This window comes from Aythya ferina, assembly GCF_964211825.1.
Source record: "Aythya ferina genome assembly, chromosome: 2".
Taxonomy (NCBI): Eukaryota; Metazoa; Chordata; class Aves; order Anseriformes; family Anatidae; genus Aythya; species Aythya ferina.
This window is the reverse complement of record NC_140297.1, coordinates 85,379,808-85,397,830: the sequence shown is the minus strand read 5'-3', so window position 1 is coordinate 85,397,830 and position 18,023 is coordinate 85,379,808. Positions and strand designations below refer to the sequence as shown.

General features: G+C 44.2%; 2 protein-coding genes and 1 long non-coding RNA gene across 6 annotated transcripts; 1 reads left to right on the top strand and 2 right to left on the bottom strand.

Moving 5' to 3' along the window:
* The first annotated feature begins 1,058 nt into the window (after positions 1–1,058).
* Positions 1,059–9,376, top strand: ROPN1L (rhophilin associated tail protein 1 like). 3 transcript variants are annotated; one of them, XM_084507466.1, is made up of 6 exons: positions 1,059–1,310; positions 2,154–2,311; positions 5,017–5,140; positions 5,321–5,485; positions 7,823–7,998; positions 8,875–9,376. In XM_084507466.1, the coding sequence occupies exons 2-6, from the start codon at positions 2,181–2,183 to the stop codon at positions 8,936–8,938; spliced, it is 660 nt and encodes a 219-aa protein (XP_084363592.1). In that variant the 5' UTR covers positions 1,059–1,310; positions 2,154–2,180; the 3' UTR covers positions 8,939–9,376. The 3 variants fall into 3 exon arrangements, with proteins under 3 accessions (XP_084363592.1, XP_084363593.1, XP_084363594.1); XM_084507467.1 differs by lacking the exon at positions 1,059–1,310 and adding an exon at positions 1,557–1,735; XM_084507468.1 differs by lacking the exon at positions 1,059–1,310 and adding an exon at positions 1,753–1,854.
* LOC311430668 lies at positions 4,921–6,574 on the bottom strand. The gene is made up of 4 exons (XR_014688928.1): positions 6,540–6,574; positions 5,969–6,158; positions 5,619–5,810; positions 4,921–5,519 (listed from the first exon to the last, which is right to left on the bottom strand). It is a non-coding gene; the product is annotated as an uncharacterized lncRNA (long non-coding RNA).
* Positions 9,367–15,766, bottom strand: SNRNP48 (small nuclear ribonucleoprotein U11/U12 subunit 48). Of its 2 annotated transcripts, none has more exons than XM_084507464.1 (9): positions 15,560–15,766; positions 15,343–15,456; positions 15,071–15,131; positions 14,181–14,255; positions 12,481–12,669; positions 11,439–11,560; positions 10,947–11,062; positions 9,794–9,958; positions 9,367–9,664 (listed from the first exon to the last, which is right to left on the bottom strand). In XM_084507464.1, the coding sequence occupies exons 1-9, from the start codon at positions 15,593–15,595 to the stop codon at positions 9,625–9,627; spliced, it is 918 nt and encodes a 305-aa protein (XP_084363590.1). In that variant the 5' UTR covers positions 15,596–15,766; the 3' UTR covers positions 9,367–9,624. The 2 variants fall into 2 exon arrangements, with proteins under 2 accessions (XP_084363590.1, XP_084363591.1); XM_084507465.1 differs by having other exon boundaries at positions 9,794–9,955.
* Positions 15,767–18,023: the final 2,257 nt, after the last annotated feature.

The following is an 18,023-nucleotide window of genomic DNA, read 5'->3' as shown; positions in this document are numbered from 1 at the left end:
GGTTCACCCTTGCTCTCTTCGCTAGTGTTCAGGTGAAACCTTCTCAACGTTTTTGTGGCTTCTCTGCTTTCTCGTTCAGAGGAAGAGCTCTCCTGTCTGGCTGGAAGAATCACAAGTAGCTCCTGACTGGGAGCCTTCAGGGGCATTTCCAGGGGGAAGCTCCTGCCTGCCTAAGACACCCAGTGCACACCCTAAGACACCTAGAGGAGGGGGTCTGGGGCACTGCCGCCCGTGGGGGACCCGTGCTGGAGCAGTTTGCTCCTGGGGGATGGATGGATGGACCCTGTGGCACAGAGCCGTGTAGGAGCAGGTCTTGAAGAGCTGCTACCTGCGGGCAGCCCCCACAGGCTCAGTTCGGGAAGGACGGCATCCCATGGGAGGGACCCCACGGGGAGCAGGGGCAGGGAGGGACCGTGAGGGAGCAGTGGAGACAAAGTGTCATGGGTTGACCACAGCCCACATTGTCCTTACCCCTGCGCTGCTTGGGAGGGATGAATGGGGGGGAAGGTCGTTTTAGTTTGCTTCACTTTCATATTCTCTGGTGTTCTGGTGTGCTAGTGACAGGCAATACATTGCATTAATCTCCCTATGCCGAGTCTGGTTTGCCCATAACGACACTTGGTGTGCAATCTCCTTCTCCTTATCCCTAGAGCCCTCCCCACCATATTTCTCCCCTGTTCCCGTTGAGTAGGAGGGAGCGGGAGCGTTCAGCTGCCCAACAAGGTACAAGCACCACAGCAGCCTCTGCAGCATACCCAGGTTTTATCAAAAGACTACACAGGCAATAAAAAGCGTGCTCTTTGTTTCCCAGAGACTAGTGAGTGCTTTATCCTGATCCCGCGTGCCCTTCATCGTCCAGCAGCTGGACGCCCACCCAGGCGGGAGCCGGGCAAGGCGCCCCCGGCCCGGGCAGCCACCCCAGCACCTCCCCTTCGGCTCCGGGCCCGCCTGCTGCCCGGAGCCAGCCCCGGCCCCTCCCTGCCGACCGGCCGCGTTGCCCGGGCAGCCTCGGCCGAGCTGAGCCGGGCCGGTGAAGCTGCGGAGCCCCCCCCGGCCCCGGGGCCGTCCCCTCCGCGGAGACCTCGGGCAGGCAGGACGCGGGAGAGCGCTGCGTGGGGCGCCCTGCTGGAGCCGGGTAGACCTGGCGGCCCCCAGCGGGCCCTGCCACCCTTGGGCGTTAACGGCGTGTTACAGCAGAGAGGGTCACGCTCTTGTTTATTTATTTATTTTTTTTTTTAAACTGCTTTTTCTTTGATTAAATTCGGATTCTTCTCCTTGGCCGGTTCCCGAGGACACATCAGCACACACAGGTATTCCTTCCTGAAGGTTTTCCTGCTAAGTCTCTATCTTATCCTCAAAACGAAAGCGTGTGACCAATGTAGTATTTAAAAGTCTGCCCCTGATGCAAACTTGCTGTGCCAGAATGACGAAGAGGCTGTACCCTGCACCCTGTACCCCTCTCGGCTTTCTTCCAGTCCTCGGGCACCTCCCCTCCTCTCCACAACCTCTCAGAGGTGATGCAGAGTGGCTTAGCCACATCCTACAGCTCCCCCAGCACTCATGGGTGCATCCCACCCAGACCCATGGATGTCTAGGTATCACGTCTGCCTAAATGGTATCTAGCCCGATCCTCCTCAACCGAGGGAAAGCCTCCTTTCTCCAGACCTTCTCTGTTGTCTCCAGAACCAGGGATTCCTGCGGGCTGTGAAGACTGAAGCAAATTTATACACGCTAAGTTAAGAAGTTAATCTGTACTGAAATGACAAGCGGTATTCAGTTGTCAACACAGGTGTTTTTCACACTTGTGTATGGTTTGATTTGTCTGAACTCATTGTTCTACAAGTGCATACGGTGGTAAGTGTGAGGAGGAAAATGAGTTATCTAAAGATAGGTGTTAAAAGTTGTAGTTCTCTTTGCCTGGAGCTATGGTTGGAGACCTAGCTCCAGTTTTTTGCTTGGTGTTACCATCGAGATTAAGGTTTGTAGAGACTTCCCATTGTTTGTCTGTTTACCCTAACAAGGTTATGTCCTCTAGCAGCCCCAATAAGAAAGGAGGCAGTTTTGGTAGTAATACTTTTCCCCCCATGCATGCAGACAGTGTTTTATTTTCATCCTGCATATGTGACCTACTGTTTTGTTGTTATTTCTTTCAGGTCCTGGTAACTGAATTTGAAAAGACCATGCCTCTTCCAGAAACCATGTTTTGTGCTGAGCAGATCAAAATCCCCCCCGAGCTGCCAGATATTCTGAAGCAATTTACCAAAGCTGCTATCAGGACTCAACCTCGTGATCTTTTGCAGTGGTCAGCTGCGTAAGTATGGTGTTCTCGTAATGATGTAGTGTTATGAATACGGAACCACAAAGTCTTGATGGTCCTTTTTATTGTACAAGGGAGCTGAATTGTACATTAAACAACATGTATTGCATACATGCTTCTGTGTATTAATGGAACCTGTTAGCCTTTCAAAAATAGTATAGTACTCGATGTATTTTCTGCTTCACTGACATTTAGGACTGGCATATCTGTGGAATAGCTTGATTTTCATTAGAGATAAATGACTCTTTTTTGTTGTTGTTAATTGCTATCCTGAAGACCAAACTATTTTTTTTCTCTCACATGAGACTTAATTCTCAGAATATAAAGGACATGTAGAAATAGCCATTTAATTCTTAAACTTGCTTAGATTACTTTTTTGTTTATTTCCAGGAAAAAATCTCCTTAAACATTAATAAAAAAGGAAAAGGTCCTACAAAGTTGTGACTTACAGGTGCTAGTCCGTATAATAAATTTCTCACTGTGAAGTTGAAGATGTTTAAGATGTTTCTGCTTCTTTAAGTTCTATTTTTCTTTGACCTCAACTGCTCACTATCATTTTGTCTTGTTGTTGTGGTTTAACCTGGTGGTCAGCTCAGCATCATCCATCTTCTCACTCCCTTTCCCCAGGTGGAGTTGGGGAGAGACTCAGAAAGGTAAAAGTGTGAGAGCTCATGGGCTGAGATAAGGACAGTTCACTGGGTAAAGCTAAAGCCGTGCACACGAGCGAAGCAAACCAAGGAATTTGTTCTCTGCTTTCCATTAAGGCAGGTGTTCAGCCACTCTGAATAAAGCAGGGCTCATCACACCTAATGGCTCCTTGGGAAGACAAAGAGCATCACTCTGAACATCCCCCTCCTCATCATCCTCCTTTCCCCCAGCTGCTATTGCTGAGCATGGCCCCACACAGTGTGGGGCATCCCTTGGGCCAGCCTGGGCCAGCTGTCCTGGCTGTGTCCCCTCCCAGCTCCTGGATCACCCCCAGTCTCCTCGCTGGCAGGGCAGCACCAGGAGCTGGAAAGGGTATGGCTTTGTGTGAGCTCTGCTCTGTGACAACTAAACCATCAGCGTGTTATCACCACTTTTCATCTAAAATCAAAACAGCATTGTGTGAGCTCTGTGAAGAAAAGAAATTGTCCCAGCCAAAACTATGGCACTGTCCTACAGCTTGTGTGGAGAAGTGCTCCGAATGGTATTTGTGAGAATGTCTAAATTGTGAGAAACTGAAAACTGTCTGTACCTGTGTCCATGAGGGAGGAAAAGCTGTTAACGAAGCTAGGTTTGAGTCTAGCTAGTCCATAAAAGAAGTGCAGCCAAATTGCTACAACTGCAGCGTTGGAGGAAGACAGTGGGAACATCTTAACAGTGCACTGTTAGTGCCTTGTTTTATACCACGGGAATATGATACTCATGGTGCATGGTGTACCTCCTCATGAGGGATGGGTAGGGAACATGCTAAAACAGAAATCAGCAGAAACAGCTACTGCCAGGTTGCTTAGGGAGACTGAAATACGGGTCTGATTTGAGCAGGGGCAGCACCGCACTACCCTGGCTGTGCTGCTTTCCATGCTCGGGCTGTGGGACACCTTGGTTAAACATTGAAGCAGCTTGGTCAGAGCTGCTGAGGAGCCCCCAGCAGCTCTGGTGTGCACCCTTTTTTCTGGAATACGTTCTTATGTGAGAGCACCTGAGATGGAATAATGCCCGGATTTGGGAACCAAATGAAGTAGAGGCAGGCCATAGTTTCATACGTGGTGCCAGCATTGCTTGAGGAACTTTGTGTCACCTTGTGTTGTAGTGTTTGTCCATAGGAATAGTCAGATGGGAAAACTGATCCAGCCGAAAAATAGCCCAGCTGTTACACCAACATACATGCAATGTATTTATTTCTGTTTGGTTAAGTGAGTGTGGTTCTGCAGTGCTGTTTGCTGTGCTTTTTTGGCAAGTATTTGCACAGCATGGGGTAGCCATGGCATGGACATGAATGACCAGCACATATGAATGAGGAAGAATGAAGAAATGCTCGAGTTAGACCCACGACTGCCTGAATGAAAACTGTTTTGTTTTGTTTTGTTTTGTTTTGTTTTGTTTTGTTTTCCCAGTTTAGATTGTTGGCTACTTTATGGCAGAGATGGTAGCTCTAAAGGCTGTGGTAGCCTTATAATTAAAAGGATGTGCATCTCATTCTCTTTTCGCTCTATCCCTAAATTTTATTTCAGAGTGGACAGAAATAGCACCAATGCTTATGTGAATGCTGCAGTGCTAACAGCGTTGCCAGGGGTTTTTGGGTAGCGTGTGGGGGGAATGTTCATTAAATCAGCAGTAAGATGCTCATCGGTATAATAGGAAAAGTCTGTGTGAGGTTGTGCAAGCACATTCTGAAGTTAAGAACTTGCTGTCCGCCGTTGCCAAGCAGGGCTGAGTGTATTGTGCATAAAATAGGTTAAGTTACTCAAGAATTATTAGAGTATTATAAAAAGGACCATGTAAAGTCTTAAGAGTGTGGTTTCCACCAAAAGAAACAGTGGAATTACCCCCTGGGCAGGGGAGAATAGCAATCCTGCATGCAAAGAGCTCACTGAGCGCTGCTGCCTATGTGTGGGACCGTGGAGATTCGTTTATAGAACTGTAAGACCGCTTACTTCTGTGTAGCTTTTAATCATCCTACGCATTAAGGTATGTTGCTGTTCCCATTCATGTAGGTACTTTACAGCGCTGGCAAAAGGAGAAGCCCCTCCTGTGAAGGAGAGGGTGGAAATGCCTTTAGCGAAACAGAAAGAAGACGCTGGTTTGACCCCAGGGCTCCTTAAAGTCTTGCATAAACAGGTACAAACCGGCCTTTGGCAATTGTGACAAATGCTAATGTGGTTTTCTGAGACAAAAAAAAATGTTGTAGACAGCTGGGGAGACTGTCAAATACTTGATGTATTTTGGGGAGGGACTTGTGGTCTTAGTTTCACTCTGGTTTTCAGCGTTCTTAGTGTGGTGGAATGGTTTTGTTCACAGCTTTCTCCTAAGGGCATGGTTAGCGTTGAAGAACTGAAGGAAAAATGGAAAAACCTGTGCTTGCCCGAGGAGCAGCTGGAAGCTCTCCTGCAGTTGGACGTCCATGATGAAGGAGAGGTGGAGTGGATGAAGATCCTGGCACTGGGGTGCAGCGTGCTTGGTGAGGTATGTTCGCAATGAGAACCTTCAGGACCAGCACCTAATGGTCACGTATGAGTATAAGTAATGCAAAGGGACCTTGGGGTTAGGTTGTGTAAAGGTGCTTTTGTGTCACTTGGTGTGCATCTGCAAGCTGCACCTGGCTAAATGGCTCCTGTGTTTACTTCTGCTCTCTGACAGCTTTTTTTAACCCAGAAAGGGCAGGCTGTGTCCTCACTTCACAGGGTGGCAGTAGAACAGCAGGCATGGCTGTGGGGAGCTTAGCTCATGAGAGACAGGACGATGGAGGCATGGTGCTCATGGCTTCGGTGCAGAAGTTCACAGAGCAGAGCTGGAGGGAGAAATTAAAACATCAGTTTCTAATTGTGTAGCTAATTACATTTTCACAGAAGCAGTTAATGTTACTAAATCTGCATTTAATTCTTTTAATGTCAGTAATGCAATCTCAGCAGAGCATTTTAACAGAATGATAGATTATAAAGTACTTACACTAAGCTGATGTTCTTCTGAAGGATAATATTTAAAGGCTTCTGCAATAGGGAATAAGGGCTACTAGGAGGAAAATATTTTTGAATGTTGAGATATCCAGAAGTCCTAGTTCTCCACTTGAACTGTATATTTCTTGATTCCAGCTCCTCCCTTTTTCATTTTTGAAAATGAATAATTTTGCATTCTTCCCCTTGTTAAAAAACAAAATGAAAATAAATAACAATAAAAAAAGCAACATAAAAAAATGCAGTCACAGGAGCATTATTCTGATGAAGCTGTGCAGCCTAGATTTACTTCCTTTGTCCATCCTTTCAGATATTAAGAGACTGATTAGATTTTGGCTCTACATAACAAAACTTAAACTTCAGTTTCCTAAACCTGAAAGGAAGAAGCTCACAAACTGTTAGATTCATTTCCTCCAGTTGTAAATAGCATCCCTATTGGAGTAGGGTCACAGTTAAGATACAAGACTAGACAAGTAGAGTCCTAACCTAGAAGCGTGTGAACTTCTTCATAACACCAGTCAACCGAAGTATTTTTCTGTAAAACTGATCTGTATTTTGAGTCTTACCTGTTGAGAAATAACCACGAGTAGCCTGTTAAGATGCCTTTAAAAGGTCGGAAATTGAGTGGGAATAAATCTACTGCGTTAAGTGAGGAAATGAGTAGCAGCTTGGCATGGGAGGAGGAGGAATGGTGATAAAGTGGTAGCAAAGTGCTGAGGCTAGAAGGCCATGCAGAGATTCACATCGTGTAAGCAGCTGTTTCTCTGTCCCCAGAGAGACCTCCTGTAGGAGGAGCTACATTAAGTAAAAACTTCAGGAAGAGGTTTTACTGAAGCTGCTACTGCTTCAACTGTTAAGGGATTATAAAAACAGGACTTCTCCGGCAGGTATTCTAGATTGTTGAATAGACATTGCATTTATTTTGCTTTTTTTTTTTTTTTTTTGACTATTAGGGATTTTTTTTTATATATATACAAAGTTGTTGCTGGCTTATTAATGAAAAGGTAAAGGTAAATTTTGAAAAAGTTATAACAAAAATATGACTTCCTGGGTTAACAAAACCCTGTTTGTTTGTTTTAGTAGTGTCAAACCAGTCTCTCACTCAATGCAATGCCATGGCAAATTTTTCCACACTTCCCCATATAGCTCAGTATGGATAGGGCAGTGGATGATAGACGTTGTATGGAATAAAGCATTTTTTTAAGCATACTTTGAACTAACACTTTGAGGCACGTTTTTTGTTGCTCAGAGAACTTGAACCTTTTTTGGCTTTGATTAACTGAAACATTCTTGAAGTGTTTTTGGTCTCAGTGTTTTTTCTATTAACTATTAAAATGGAACTTGCATACAAGTAAGAAAACAGTGAATTCCATCATTCCTAAAAAAAAAATAAATAATAATATACTGATAATATAATAAAATCTTTTTTTTTTTTTTTTTTTTTTTGGTGGATTTGTCTGTCTTAACTGCTGCTACAAATTCATTTAGACCCGTTGAGATAATGTGTGTGTATAGATGGGTATATCAAGGTCTGAGTTTTTGCAGTAGCAGAATAGAGCAATTTGGCCATATTGGAGGTATGGCTCTGAGTACCCTGTGTGATCTTTAAGCATTACAGCATTATGGTATTTTTTTATTTCTGTCTGTTACTTGAACTTTAGTATTGTTTTCACCTCACAACTTGTACTGGTTTGTAAATTTGATAATGAAAGCTAGGTAATGATGATAAAGTCTTCATTTCATCTGCACTGATTTTCAGTGGCTTACGGTCTGTGTTTTGTCATGATGTACAAAGGATGTTCATGGCTCTGATACTTCTTCTCTCGTATCTTGACTGTCCCCCCTACAGTCTTTGCTGAGTTCGATGAAGCATGCCTGCGAAATTTTAACAGAGGACCCAGAAGGTGGAGCGGCTCGCGTTCCCTTCGAAACGTTCTCCTACCTTTACTCCTATTTGGCCAGTATCGATGGAGAGATACCGGATGAGAAAATTCAGGAGTTCCTCAATGGAATTAAAGAACAAGCGTAAGTATTCAATTCAGCCATCAATTTTAATATAAGCATCACTTCTGGGCTCTCTGCAAGCCTTTAATTGTAGATGCTTAGTCTAGCTTCTCTTGGGTGTAGCCATACTTACATGAGTAAAAGCTGACTAAGGTTAGATCAAAAGTGTCAATAGTTATTTTCTCTGAGTGGTCAGCCTTGAGGGTTTGAGCTGTTAAATGATAAATTTTTATTTTTCCACTTCTGAAATATTGAAGTTACTGCCTGGTGATGTGGCTTTCCCCTTAGGAAGCAGTTACACACTGCTTTGTATCATCTGTGTGTTAATGGTAGTGGAACTATCGTGTCTTATGGGCTGCTCTTGTGGTGGTTGAGATCATAAATCAGAGAGAAAATAGGAGCTCCCACTTGAAGTCTGTGAAGTTTCTATTGTGTTTCTCCCATATTACTTCTCCCTGGTACTTCAAGGGGGGAATATTTAACGTATAGCTGGCCTTAAAGAGTTTGGCTATGCGATTTTTGTAGTATTAGCTATGGTAAATTGTCCTTCTTGGAATGGTCTTGGCATTGGTTGCCTTCAGTGAGTATAAAAGACAGACTGTGCATAGTCCCACCTGAATTCATCCTGTTTTGGTTTTCATACCGAGTTAGTCTTTTTGGAATGGGTCTTTGCGGTCAAGACAGAACCAACTTCACGCATAAGAATCCAAAAATGCACAGGCACACACATGAACTGAACTTTTGTCATTAGATACCAGATTGCTATTATTAAAACATGGTTCTAAGTAAAAATCACTTCTGCTTGCAGTTAATATAGGCCTCAGTTGTATCTTGCCTTGCATGCTAGGATTTACCATATGTGCTTTTCTAAGACATCTGGTTTTTATTCCTTTCCAGTGACCAACAAGATGGCATGGTACAGCTCAGAAACTTTCTGAGCCAGCCTTCAACACTGTTTTGATCAAGCCTACCCTTCTGGACCAGGTGAGGGTGGAAAAAATAAACAGGATTAAGTAGCATACAAGAAGATTCTTTTTTCCAGGATTTTTTTTTGTTTTTCTGAAATTACCCTTTATCAGATGTTAATTGAATATGTGGTTATATTGATTTCCTGCCTCTCAAATAGATGCAGGCACCCTGAGAGTGGTACTTTGACTCATTTGTTTATACACAGTGAAATGTATTTTTAATGAATCTTTCTATCTGTACTTCATAAAGACAAAACTACGTGTAGAGAAGACTGGACAGTGACAAGTGGTGCATTTCTCATTATCCTTCTGTACAGCACTGATTTTATTTTTTTATTTTTAACTGGTGTAGGTTGTCTTTTGACTACCTTGTCTGCAAATTAGTCTGACAGAGATGAATAAAATCTGAGAGAGGCTGTACTAAACTCAAATAGACAAGAGATCAACATAATTTATTAATAGATACATTAGTCTTACACATTTACACATTTTCTGGCATACACTGCTTCCATCCTGACAACCCCTGAACACTATTTCATTTTGTCTCCGAACACAGCTGTGAAGCAACACCAGTATTATGTTCACAGAATTACTGGCCCTGGCACAACACAAGTAGCAGTATGTTCTGTGCAAGTAATTCTTTGAACAGCTGGCAAACAAAATCATTATGTTCTTGGTCCTACTTCCTTCTTTTATGGCTGTGATATTTGTCTTCTTCCCTGAAAGGAAAAAAGAGAAGTGTGCATGCTGTTAGACTGATACCTTATTCTCTGTACTAAATTCTTACACACAAGGGCTACAGCTGCCTGACTCGGAAGCAGGAGTCAGCTGACACCATTTAAGCTCACCTCTCTCTTTTTCTCCGCGACTCTCTGTCTTTGCCTCGTTCACGACTCCTTTTTCTTTTACTTGGACTCCTGCTGGTCTCTCTCCTGTGTCTGGTGCGTTCAGTGTCCTTAGAGCTTCCTCCAGACTGCCGCGAGTCCACTGAAGCTGACCGTCTGTCTTCCCTTCTGAAGAACAGTTATTGATTGGTACTGATATTATTCAATAAGAAGCTTTGCAATCACTATTGTTTTCAGTATCACTTTTGCAATATACTGCCTAATAACAAGAGGCTTAATGAGTCTTCTCCATCTCCCCCCAAAATGCAATACCCCCCCCAAAAGAGGTCCTGGGTCAATACCCTTACATGCACCCATTTCAGCAAACTAACTAATCCAATTATCATTTCTTACAAACCTTGCTCCTCAAAGCTGCTCTAATATTGCAGTCTTATCTCTACTTAAGAAACAGGAGAATGTGGAAGGGATTCATTCTGTTTTGCTTTAAATCCCCAAGTCTTTAACCACCTGCCCTGAGCTGCTACCTCCCATTAGAGGAGCCTGCAAGCTTGACCTAATTCCTTTATTCACCTTTACTTTAGTGCTGAAAACAAACACCTAAAGTGTCACCTTTCAGTTTGTTTCATCTCAGTGAAGAAGCGTAAGTAGACCAGGTAATAATTCCACTGACAAATGCATTGTGTTAAGAACTCAAGAAGGTCCAAATATTTAGTAAACTTGGAAAGCCTTTTCTTTGAGGCATTATATTTTACTGTACCACATGACAGAATATGCTACAGAATAAGAAGAAATCCTGCACTTGTATTTTCAAGTATCTTTCTGTTCCCAGCTATTATGTGTATGTTTGGACACAGGGAAGCAGTGCTTGTTCCCCAGCTACATCAGAAACTATCTATCCATGTGGATCACTTTCAGCTCATCTTCTCATCCCTGAAAGAAAAGTATTAATTCTTTTTTCTCCGTCCTTTATGTAGTCAGAGCTGCTCAAGCAACAGCTTAACAGAATTGGCATACAATAAACTGCATGTGTCTTAGCTGAAGGTAGTATGTGCTATATAGAAAGCAGTACAGGATAACACTACAGGCTGTCAGGCTGCTCTGTCCACGCAGAAAGGACATTTTAGCATTCATGAGAAATTTGCTATCTGTGACATACCTTCCTGAAGATTTTGTCTTTCCTCCTTCACACATCTCTGCATTATCTAGCCTATTCTCTTCCTGCCACTGACTGCTGAGTTCTTCCATATGTACACCAATCACATCCCGAATCACCTGCAGATTAAAGAAAGATTTTAAACAACAGAAAAGCAGCATGCCATGGTAGTTGCCTATGACATACTATATATCTTAAAAACAAACAAAAAAAACCCACAACATTTCAGCATAAATTTAATAGCACCATTTCACAACAGTCTGGTGTATCTGGTTGGCATTTTCACATTCAAAATTTACTAATGTCAGAAATGCTTCAGTTATTTGTAATTTGCTTCAACTAACCAAAACAAGAAGATTTCTCTATAGTTTGCAATTCTTAAGGCAGAGCACAAGAAGCAGAATAGATGTCTTCTCTCAATGGGTGTATTGTTTATACCAATATAAAGTATACAAAAAAACCCAACAACTCATATCTTTGTCTTAAGACACTCACCTCAGTGTAAGACTTCTTTGTGATGTGAACGTTCTTAGCCCTGTACGATTGCCGTCGCCGTTTGTAGTCTCGCATTTCAGCCAGAATTTCAAGATGGGACTTTGGACCTTTCTGACTGTCATCTAGCAAAAAATTAGAAGTAAAACAAATGGCCATTAGCACAACATTAGCACCTGTGGGTAAGCAAGTCTGCTGGATTTAGTAAAAGGAGTCTGAAACAAAATACACTGTATTGTTTCTGAAGTTTCTCCAATACTTAGTAGCAATTATGGACTTAACACAAGCTTCCTTTCCAACTTTCTTACTGTTTATACAAGGCTAGAAAAACACCACGCAGATGTTACTATGTGATCTGTCTCCCAGCAGTGACCCAAATCAACATACAGGGTTGCAGTTTGGTCAAAATGCTACAAAACACAAGCCATGTATCCAAAGCTGGTATTACTGTAAGAAACAATGATTGAGAAAGCCAAGTTCTGTTGAACAGTTACCTGTATAGATAACAAACACTATCTGCTAAGCACAACAGGGTCACAGAATAACACAGAATAACACCAAGTTTCACGTGGTACAGTTACACAGCAGCACGTCTCAATAGTGGTAGGAGGCCTTGTCCACTATATCCCTTGCTATGATGCTCAAGAATTCAACTGAATGACTGCACCAACCTGCCTTGTTAGGCTTTTTTTAATTTTAAATGATCTTTAATCTTGCCATCTCTTATAGTAAATACTGTTCCAAACTTCACAAGTAATTGTCAGTATTAAGACACCTGAAGTCAGTTGCTATGACAGAAGATCTATCCATTAAATATACATAACATCTATGCCAAGGAAAGAACACCACGGCTTTCTCAGAGCTGTCAGCACAAAGACTACCAGACCAGTATTTTCTGATGCCAGATTGTCATTGTGGCTTTGAAGAACAGTATGTTTTTCCTCAATAAAAGTAGCAAAATTCATGTTGGCTTTCACCAAAAGTCATCTACCTATATGACATAAAAGCTCCGAGCAATAAAACAGCAGTAGGCCATCTTCCAAACCTTGGGTGATCTTTGCTGCTAAATCCACAAAGAGATCGCTGTCATTTTCTGTGATTTGTGACTTCGACCTCTGTTTCTTTGTTTCCTCAACAACATAATCATAAAGAGCAAGGCGGTCAGCTTGAGTCAGGTCACAAGTGTAACGCTTATGATTTTGAGGAACTTCTACAGGCAGTGATGAATAAGATCCTGGAAGTTGAACAGAGAACTGTTATTAGTAAGACAGCATAATTATACAGGGAAAAAAAGGAAAAGGTCAGCAATGCCATAAACATGCATGCTATGTTCATCCTCCCCTTATACATCTGTAAGGAGTTAAGTCCTTCTTCACTTGAAAGGGTAACACAGGAATTTTATTTTTAGAATGCACTGTTCTTACAGGGTCACAGAAGCCCATAAAAGCACCCTAACAGTTATGTGCTCATGATTTTACAAGAATCCTACAGCTTATGATCAATAACAGCCTTCCTGTCCTATTATACAGCTACTTTTTTTTTTTCCCCATTTGTCTTTGTTGACAAAGACTTCCAATTAAACAAGCAATCTCAAGTCAGTAAATCTTAGAATAGGCCAAGACACCACAATAAAAATCACTCTGTATAGTTTTAGTGAGATCTTCACAGAAGTGCAAACTTGGAGTGAAAACTGCACAGCAAACACTGGCATCTAGTGGCTCACTGACATATCTTTGTGGTGCACCAGGTGACAAAAGGCTTATTTTCTCTACTTGGATATACACGTGTCAAATTGAGTTACCACTTCTCTCCAGAGCAAAATACACTCGACGCACTCCAAAAAACACAGTGCCAATCAGATGAAGGCTTTGCCAAGCCAGAGAAAGAAGAACGACGCGGAAATCTATGCCTGAGCAAGCGCTGCTCTATTTGTCAGGTCAGGAAAAGTACAAGTGCACTTTTCCTTCTGCACATGTGCTAGCCAAACCAAAAGTGTACAGGCACAAAATGCTGCATCTTTTAGGTGTTGCAGTAACTTCCAAACTACATGCTGCAGCTTTACACTGGCTCCTATAGGTGGCCCTACTTTTCTACTCTTAGCCTCAACTCTTCAGGAGAAGCATAGGTCACAGTCAACCTACTCTACAGACTAGTCACAAAACCCACTGAAAAATGAGATAAACTAATGAGCTGAGAGCATCGGCAAAGGACATTATTATATTTGTAGATGTGTATCTATTATACAACTATGTAGAGCCTTGAAACGATCCAACATAATACTAATGTGAACATCACTCAGTTTTTGATCTACGAAGTGTTGGACAATGTTTATCAACTAATGTTTAGCAACTAATCCTTAAACAAAATTAAAAACACAGTCCTCCTTTCTCCTTTCCTCCTCATCCATTCCATGAACAAGAAGTCTGGAGGCTGCTTGTGAAGAGCTGGGGCCACACAGGGCAGAACACAGTACCAGAAAATACAGGCAGAAAACTAAGTGTATATAATGGGATGGGAAGGAAAGGACTAGTGCTTCCGAAAACTCTTGAGTTTTGCATCTGAAGAGAACTAGAAGTCTGAGTACAACAGACTCAAATTCTTTTACCTGGTTGACCTGAATAAAGAAAGTTGTTACGCCCCAAAATAAAGACAAGAAGGAATATTAAAAATTGACTTTAAAAGATCCTTCACAGCAATTCCACAAGAGAGCTAAAGAAATCATCTCCATACCTGCATTCTACTTACCTTCACTGTAGCCTATGCCTTCTTTCACACTTTGAGCTTTAGCTTGCTGAACAATACGAAACTGGAGATCTTTATCTGCAGATAGAGAAGAACTTTTACATCAAGTTGTTGGTAGGGCCAGTCTTTATTCCCCAACCTCTATTATGAGATTTATGGTATTTTACAGAACATTGTAGTTTTATTGATGCATAAGGGAGTCTAAACTAAAAGTGTTTTATTCTATCCCATACTTGAACTATGGGGAGGAGGGGTAAAAAAGGAAAGGATTTCTGGGTTACAGGGATATGGAAAGACGTGTATGTACATTGGAACTCTCTCCTGTATCGTTACTGTATGTCCAAACTCTAGGGCCAGTTTTTCTGCCTTATTAAAGTGCTTTTTAATGCACTTTCTGCACTTGATGTACAGAAGAACCTAGATAAATTACCAAAGAAGAAAAACGATTCTGTTTTACTATTAAAATGGCCCAGGGACCTACAGAGCAGAATTACACAATGAAAGAGGTTAAATGAATAAGGTAAAGTAAGGCAAAGCACAGTGACAAGACAAAATAAATCTATGTGATGGAAACACTCAGTTTTTCTAAGATGTCTTGGAGAGTTTATGGGCAAGGTAGTGTAGTGCACTGGTGTGAGGACACAGGCTTCACCACACCTGAGGTGCTCCACACAGGCCACCCCACAGGAGCAAGGATGGTGTTAACAGGTTGCCCAGAGAGGTTGTGGTGGCTCTCTCACCTTGGAGAGGCTCAAAAGCCGTTTGGACACTGTGCTGGGCACGCAGCTCTAGGTGGCCCTGCTTGAGCACGGCGCTGGACCAGGCGACCTCCAGCATCCCCTTCTGACCTCAGCCCTGCTGCAAAGCGCCCCCACACCCACCCACCCGCTTACCCATCGCAACGCCAGGCACCTTCAGGTTTTCGTAGAAGAAGCTGGAGTCGTACATCTCAGCCTGCAGGACACAACAGCTCGGTCACAGCACAGCAGCCCTACCTCATTGAGCCACCCGTGGCGTCCCCAACCCACAGCCCTCACTTGGGGTCCCCGGGGGGATCCGTGCATGGGGGCTACTTGCAGCACCATAAAAGCCCCTATTACCACCCCCCCCCCCCCCCCCCCCAATTCCTCCCACAACGCAGGACCCTCCGTAAACAGCATCGCACCTGCTCCTGGTCGGAGTATCCCATCTTGCGGAGGCGGCAGGACGCCGCATGCCTCTCCAGCGACGCCCGGGGCACCCGGTGATGGCTGTCGTAGGGGCACACCACCCGCTCCACCTGCCGGCCAAACACAGGTCAGCGCCCACGGACACCCCAAGCTCCCGCACCCCCGAGGAGCCCACCGCCACCGCCAACACCACCGCCGCCCTCTTGCCGTTACCAGGTCGCCCAGCCACACGGCGCTGCCGGCCGCCATCGCCACCGAGCGCCACAAGGAAGAGGAGGGAAGGAGACGCCGCCGCCGCCATCTTTACTCCGGGCGCACCCCGAGATGGGGCGGCGCCATTTTGTGAGGCGGCTTCAGCCCGGCTGCTGAGGGCAGGGAGGGAGGGAAGGGGCCGAGGGAGGCGCCGATCCGCTCCGCCCCGGCTCCTCCTCAGCCTGCCCCGCCGGGGGGCGGGGGTACCAAAGGGTGGTGCTGCATGGCACAGAGAGGGAGTGGATGTGCGTTTCGTCTTGGCACCATCCCCACACATGCACAGCCCAAGGGACAGCGTGGGAGAGAGCCACAGAGCTGGCACATGCCCCCAGGAATCCTGTCTGCTGTTTGACCAAATTACACAAGCCTTCCCTTAGATGCTGAGGGACCATTAGGACTCAATAAAACTGGAACATAAAACAAGGGAAGAACAACTATCCTAAGAAATAAATTTAGTGTGATTGACAGTTTTTGCTCGCCTATTTCTGTCATCTGTGAGAAAAGCGCATATGACTCGAAAGACGAGTCAGTGTAACAAGGCGGGGTGGGGTGGAGGAAGCACGACAGATGTAGCTGCCAGAATGACTCTTGTACATCTGCTTTCCTTAGCAGATTACAGCCATTTCTCTCCTGCACTGTGAATTTGAGACTCAGCTGGGATTTTAGCCCTCTGGGAGATTTGCTGGCTCTTGCTATGTTTGCCTGAGGATCTTTGACTTCACACAATAAAGAATACTTGGAGCTGAAGACTTCCCATCTGCCCTTGCCGTTTCATCTATGCTGTAGCAGGGTGTGCTAGCTAACATTAGCACATTTTGTCATAAGAGTAATGAGAACAGCTGGGCAAAATGGTGCTGACCATCTCATCTCCACTGGAAAATGCTGTTTCTTCAAAATTACAAAAGTCAAGTTCAACAAAATATCAAAGCAGTTTTTTTTTTTTTAAATATTGATAGAATTAAACTAAATTTATAAGTAAAAAATATAATATCAAAATAAGATGATATTTAAAAATCGAGATCAGTATAGATAATTTGCTCTGTTAAACCAGAACATTTTGTGTGATTCAAAATAATCCTTGGGTGCTTTTTCCCCCCCCTAAAATAACAGCTCCTGTGATCATTTTTCCTCTGGCCTGTATGGATTTGATGAAATGGCTGAGCAACAAACCACCGGGGTGAGTGTTCTCCTTTCTAGAGCTCTGGGAGAAAAAGTCCAGAGAAGCTTCATTCCTGTGATACAGTAAATCCAGTTACGAGGCCGCTAGTGCACAGACCACAGTGGGGCCTGGGCTAAGATTAAGCCTCTGAAATAGGTTTACAAGAAAATCAAGGACAAAAGGTGAGCCAAGGCCTTTAAAAAGTCCATCGGGATACTGTGAAGCAGCTCCACGACACAGCAAGTCAGTGTGCAGCCTCACGGGGATCCTCTGCGGCAGCACCGAGTGCCCCGCACCCCTGTGCCAGCTGAAGTGGTGACAACGCTCTGGGAGGAGATGCTCCAGCTGGTCCTTGGGTAGGGCTCCCAAAAACTGGAGGACAAGATTTTAGGTTCAGCAGTGCCTTGAGAAGTGGCTGTAGTCAGAGTGCATCCCAGGGATGCCCTCAGGGCAGCTGTGAAAGCTGCTGTGGCTCTTGCTGCGTTTGTCACTTTGGGGCATGAGGGGATAAGGTGCTTCCATGAGCCACTTTCTCAGCTCACAAAAATTCACAGCACTGCTTTCCCTTACAGGCAACAGCACACTTACATTGGTTTCCCATCAAATGGGAGGTGAGATCACCACAGACGTTCAGCTACATAGCCTTTTGTGGCTGATTCCAGCCTGTGGCATACCCTCCCCTGCACGTTAGGACCATGCTGGCTGCAGGCCAGCAGCTTTGTGAGCCTGTGGTTGAACGACACGGCTGATAACACACCATTGAGTTTAACACATATCTGCCTCCGCGGTCCCTTCTGAGGAGGAGAGAGGAAACAACACAGCTGCATTTCCCCACGCAGAACAGCCTCCCAGAAGGGGGTACGTGAACACAGCCTGCCCCCCTTGCAGTGCTGCAGTGCTGAGTATGCTGGGAATCTGGTGCTCTTTCTGAGCAATATTGATCTCCTGAGGAAGTCACTGCAGGAACCGGCCCCAAATACCCTCACAGTGCAGCAGAACAATCTGAAACTGCAGGATATGCAGAAGGCACAACAGGGAAATAGCGCATACATTATGGCAGCATAAAGGCTGTACAGCACTCCTGGGGAACTCCATAAGTGTACCACCTCTCCTCCTCCTCCAGATACAATTTATACTGCTAGAAAATCCAGCTGCTTACACATCTGATACCCTCTAATACTGCTCATACAGGCCAAACCTTTCTGATGATCATGCACCAGGGGTGGGAGTCTCATTCTGAGGGACAAAACCCTTCCTCACACAGAT

Coding starts and splice junctions, on each gene's coding strand:
- ROPN1L (XM_084507466.1), top strand. CDS start 2,181: ATGCCTCTTCCAGAAACCATGTTTTGTGCTGAGCAGATCAAAATCCCC. Junction 5,141..5,320: donor TTAAAGTCTTGCATAAACAG/GTACAAACCGGC, acceptor TTTTGTTCACAG/CTTTCTCCTAAGGGCATGGT. Junction 7,999..8,874: donor AATGGAATTAAAGAACAAGC/GTAAGTATTCAA, acceptor ATTCCTTTCCAG/TGACCAACAAGATGGCATGG.
- SNRNP48 (XM_084507464.1), bottom strand. CDS start 15,595: ATGGCGGCCGGCAGCGCCGTGTGGCTGGGCGACCTG. Junction 14,256..15,070: donor GGTGCCTGGCGTTGCGATGG/GTAAGCGGGTGG, acceptor CTCTATCTGCAG/ATAAAGATCTCCAGTTTCGT. Junction 9,665..9,793: donor TCGCGGAGAAAAAGAGAGAG/GTGAGCTTAAAT, acceptor TTTTCCTTTCAG/GGAAGAAGACAAATATCACA.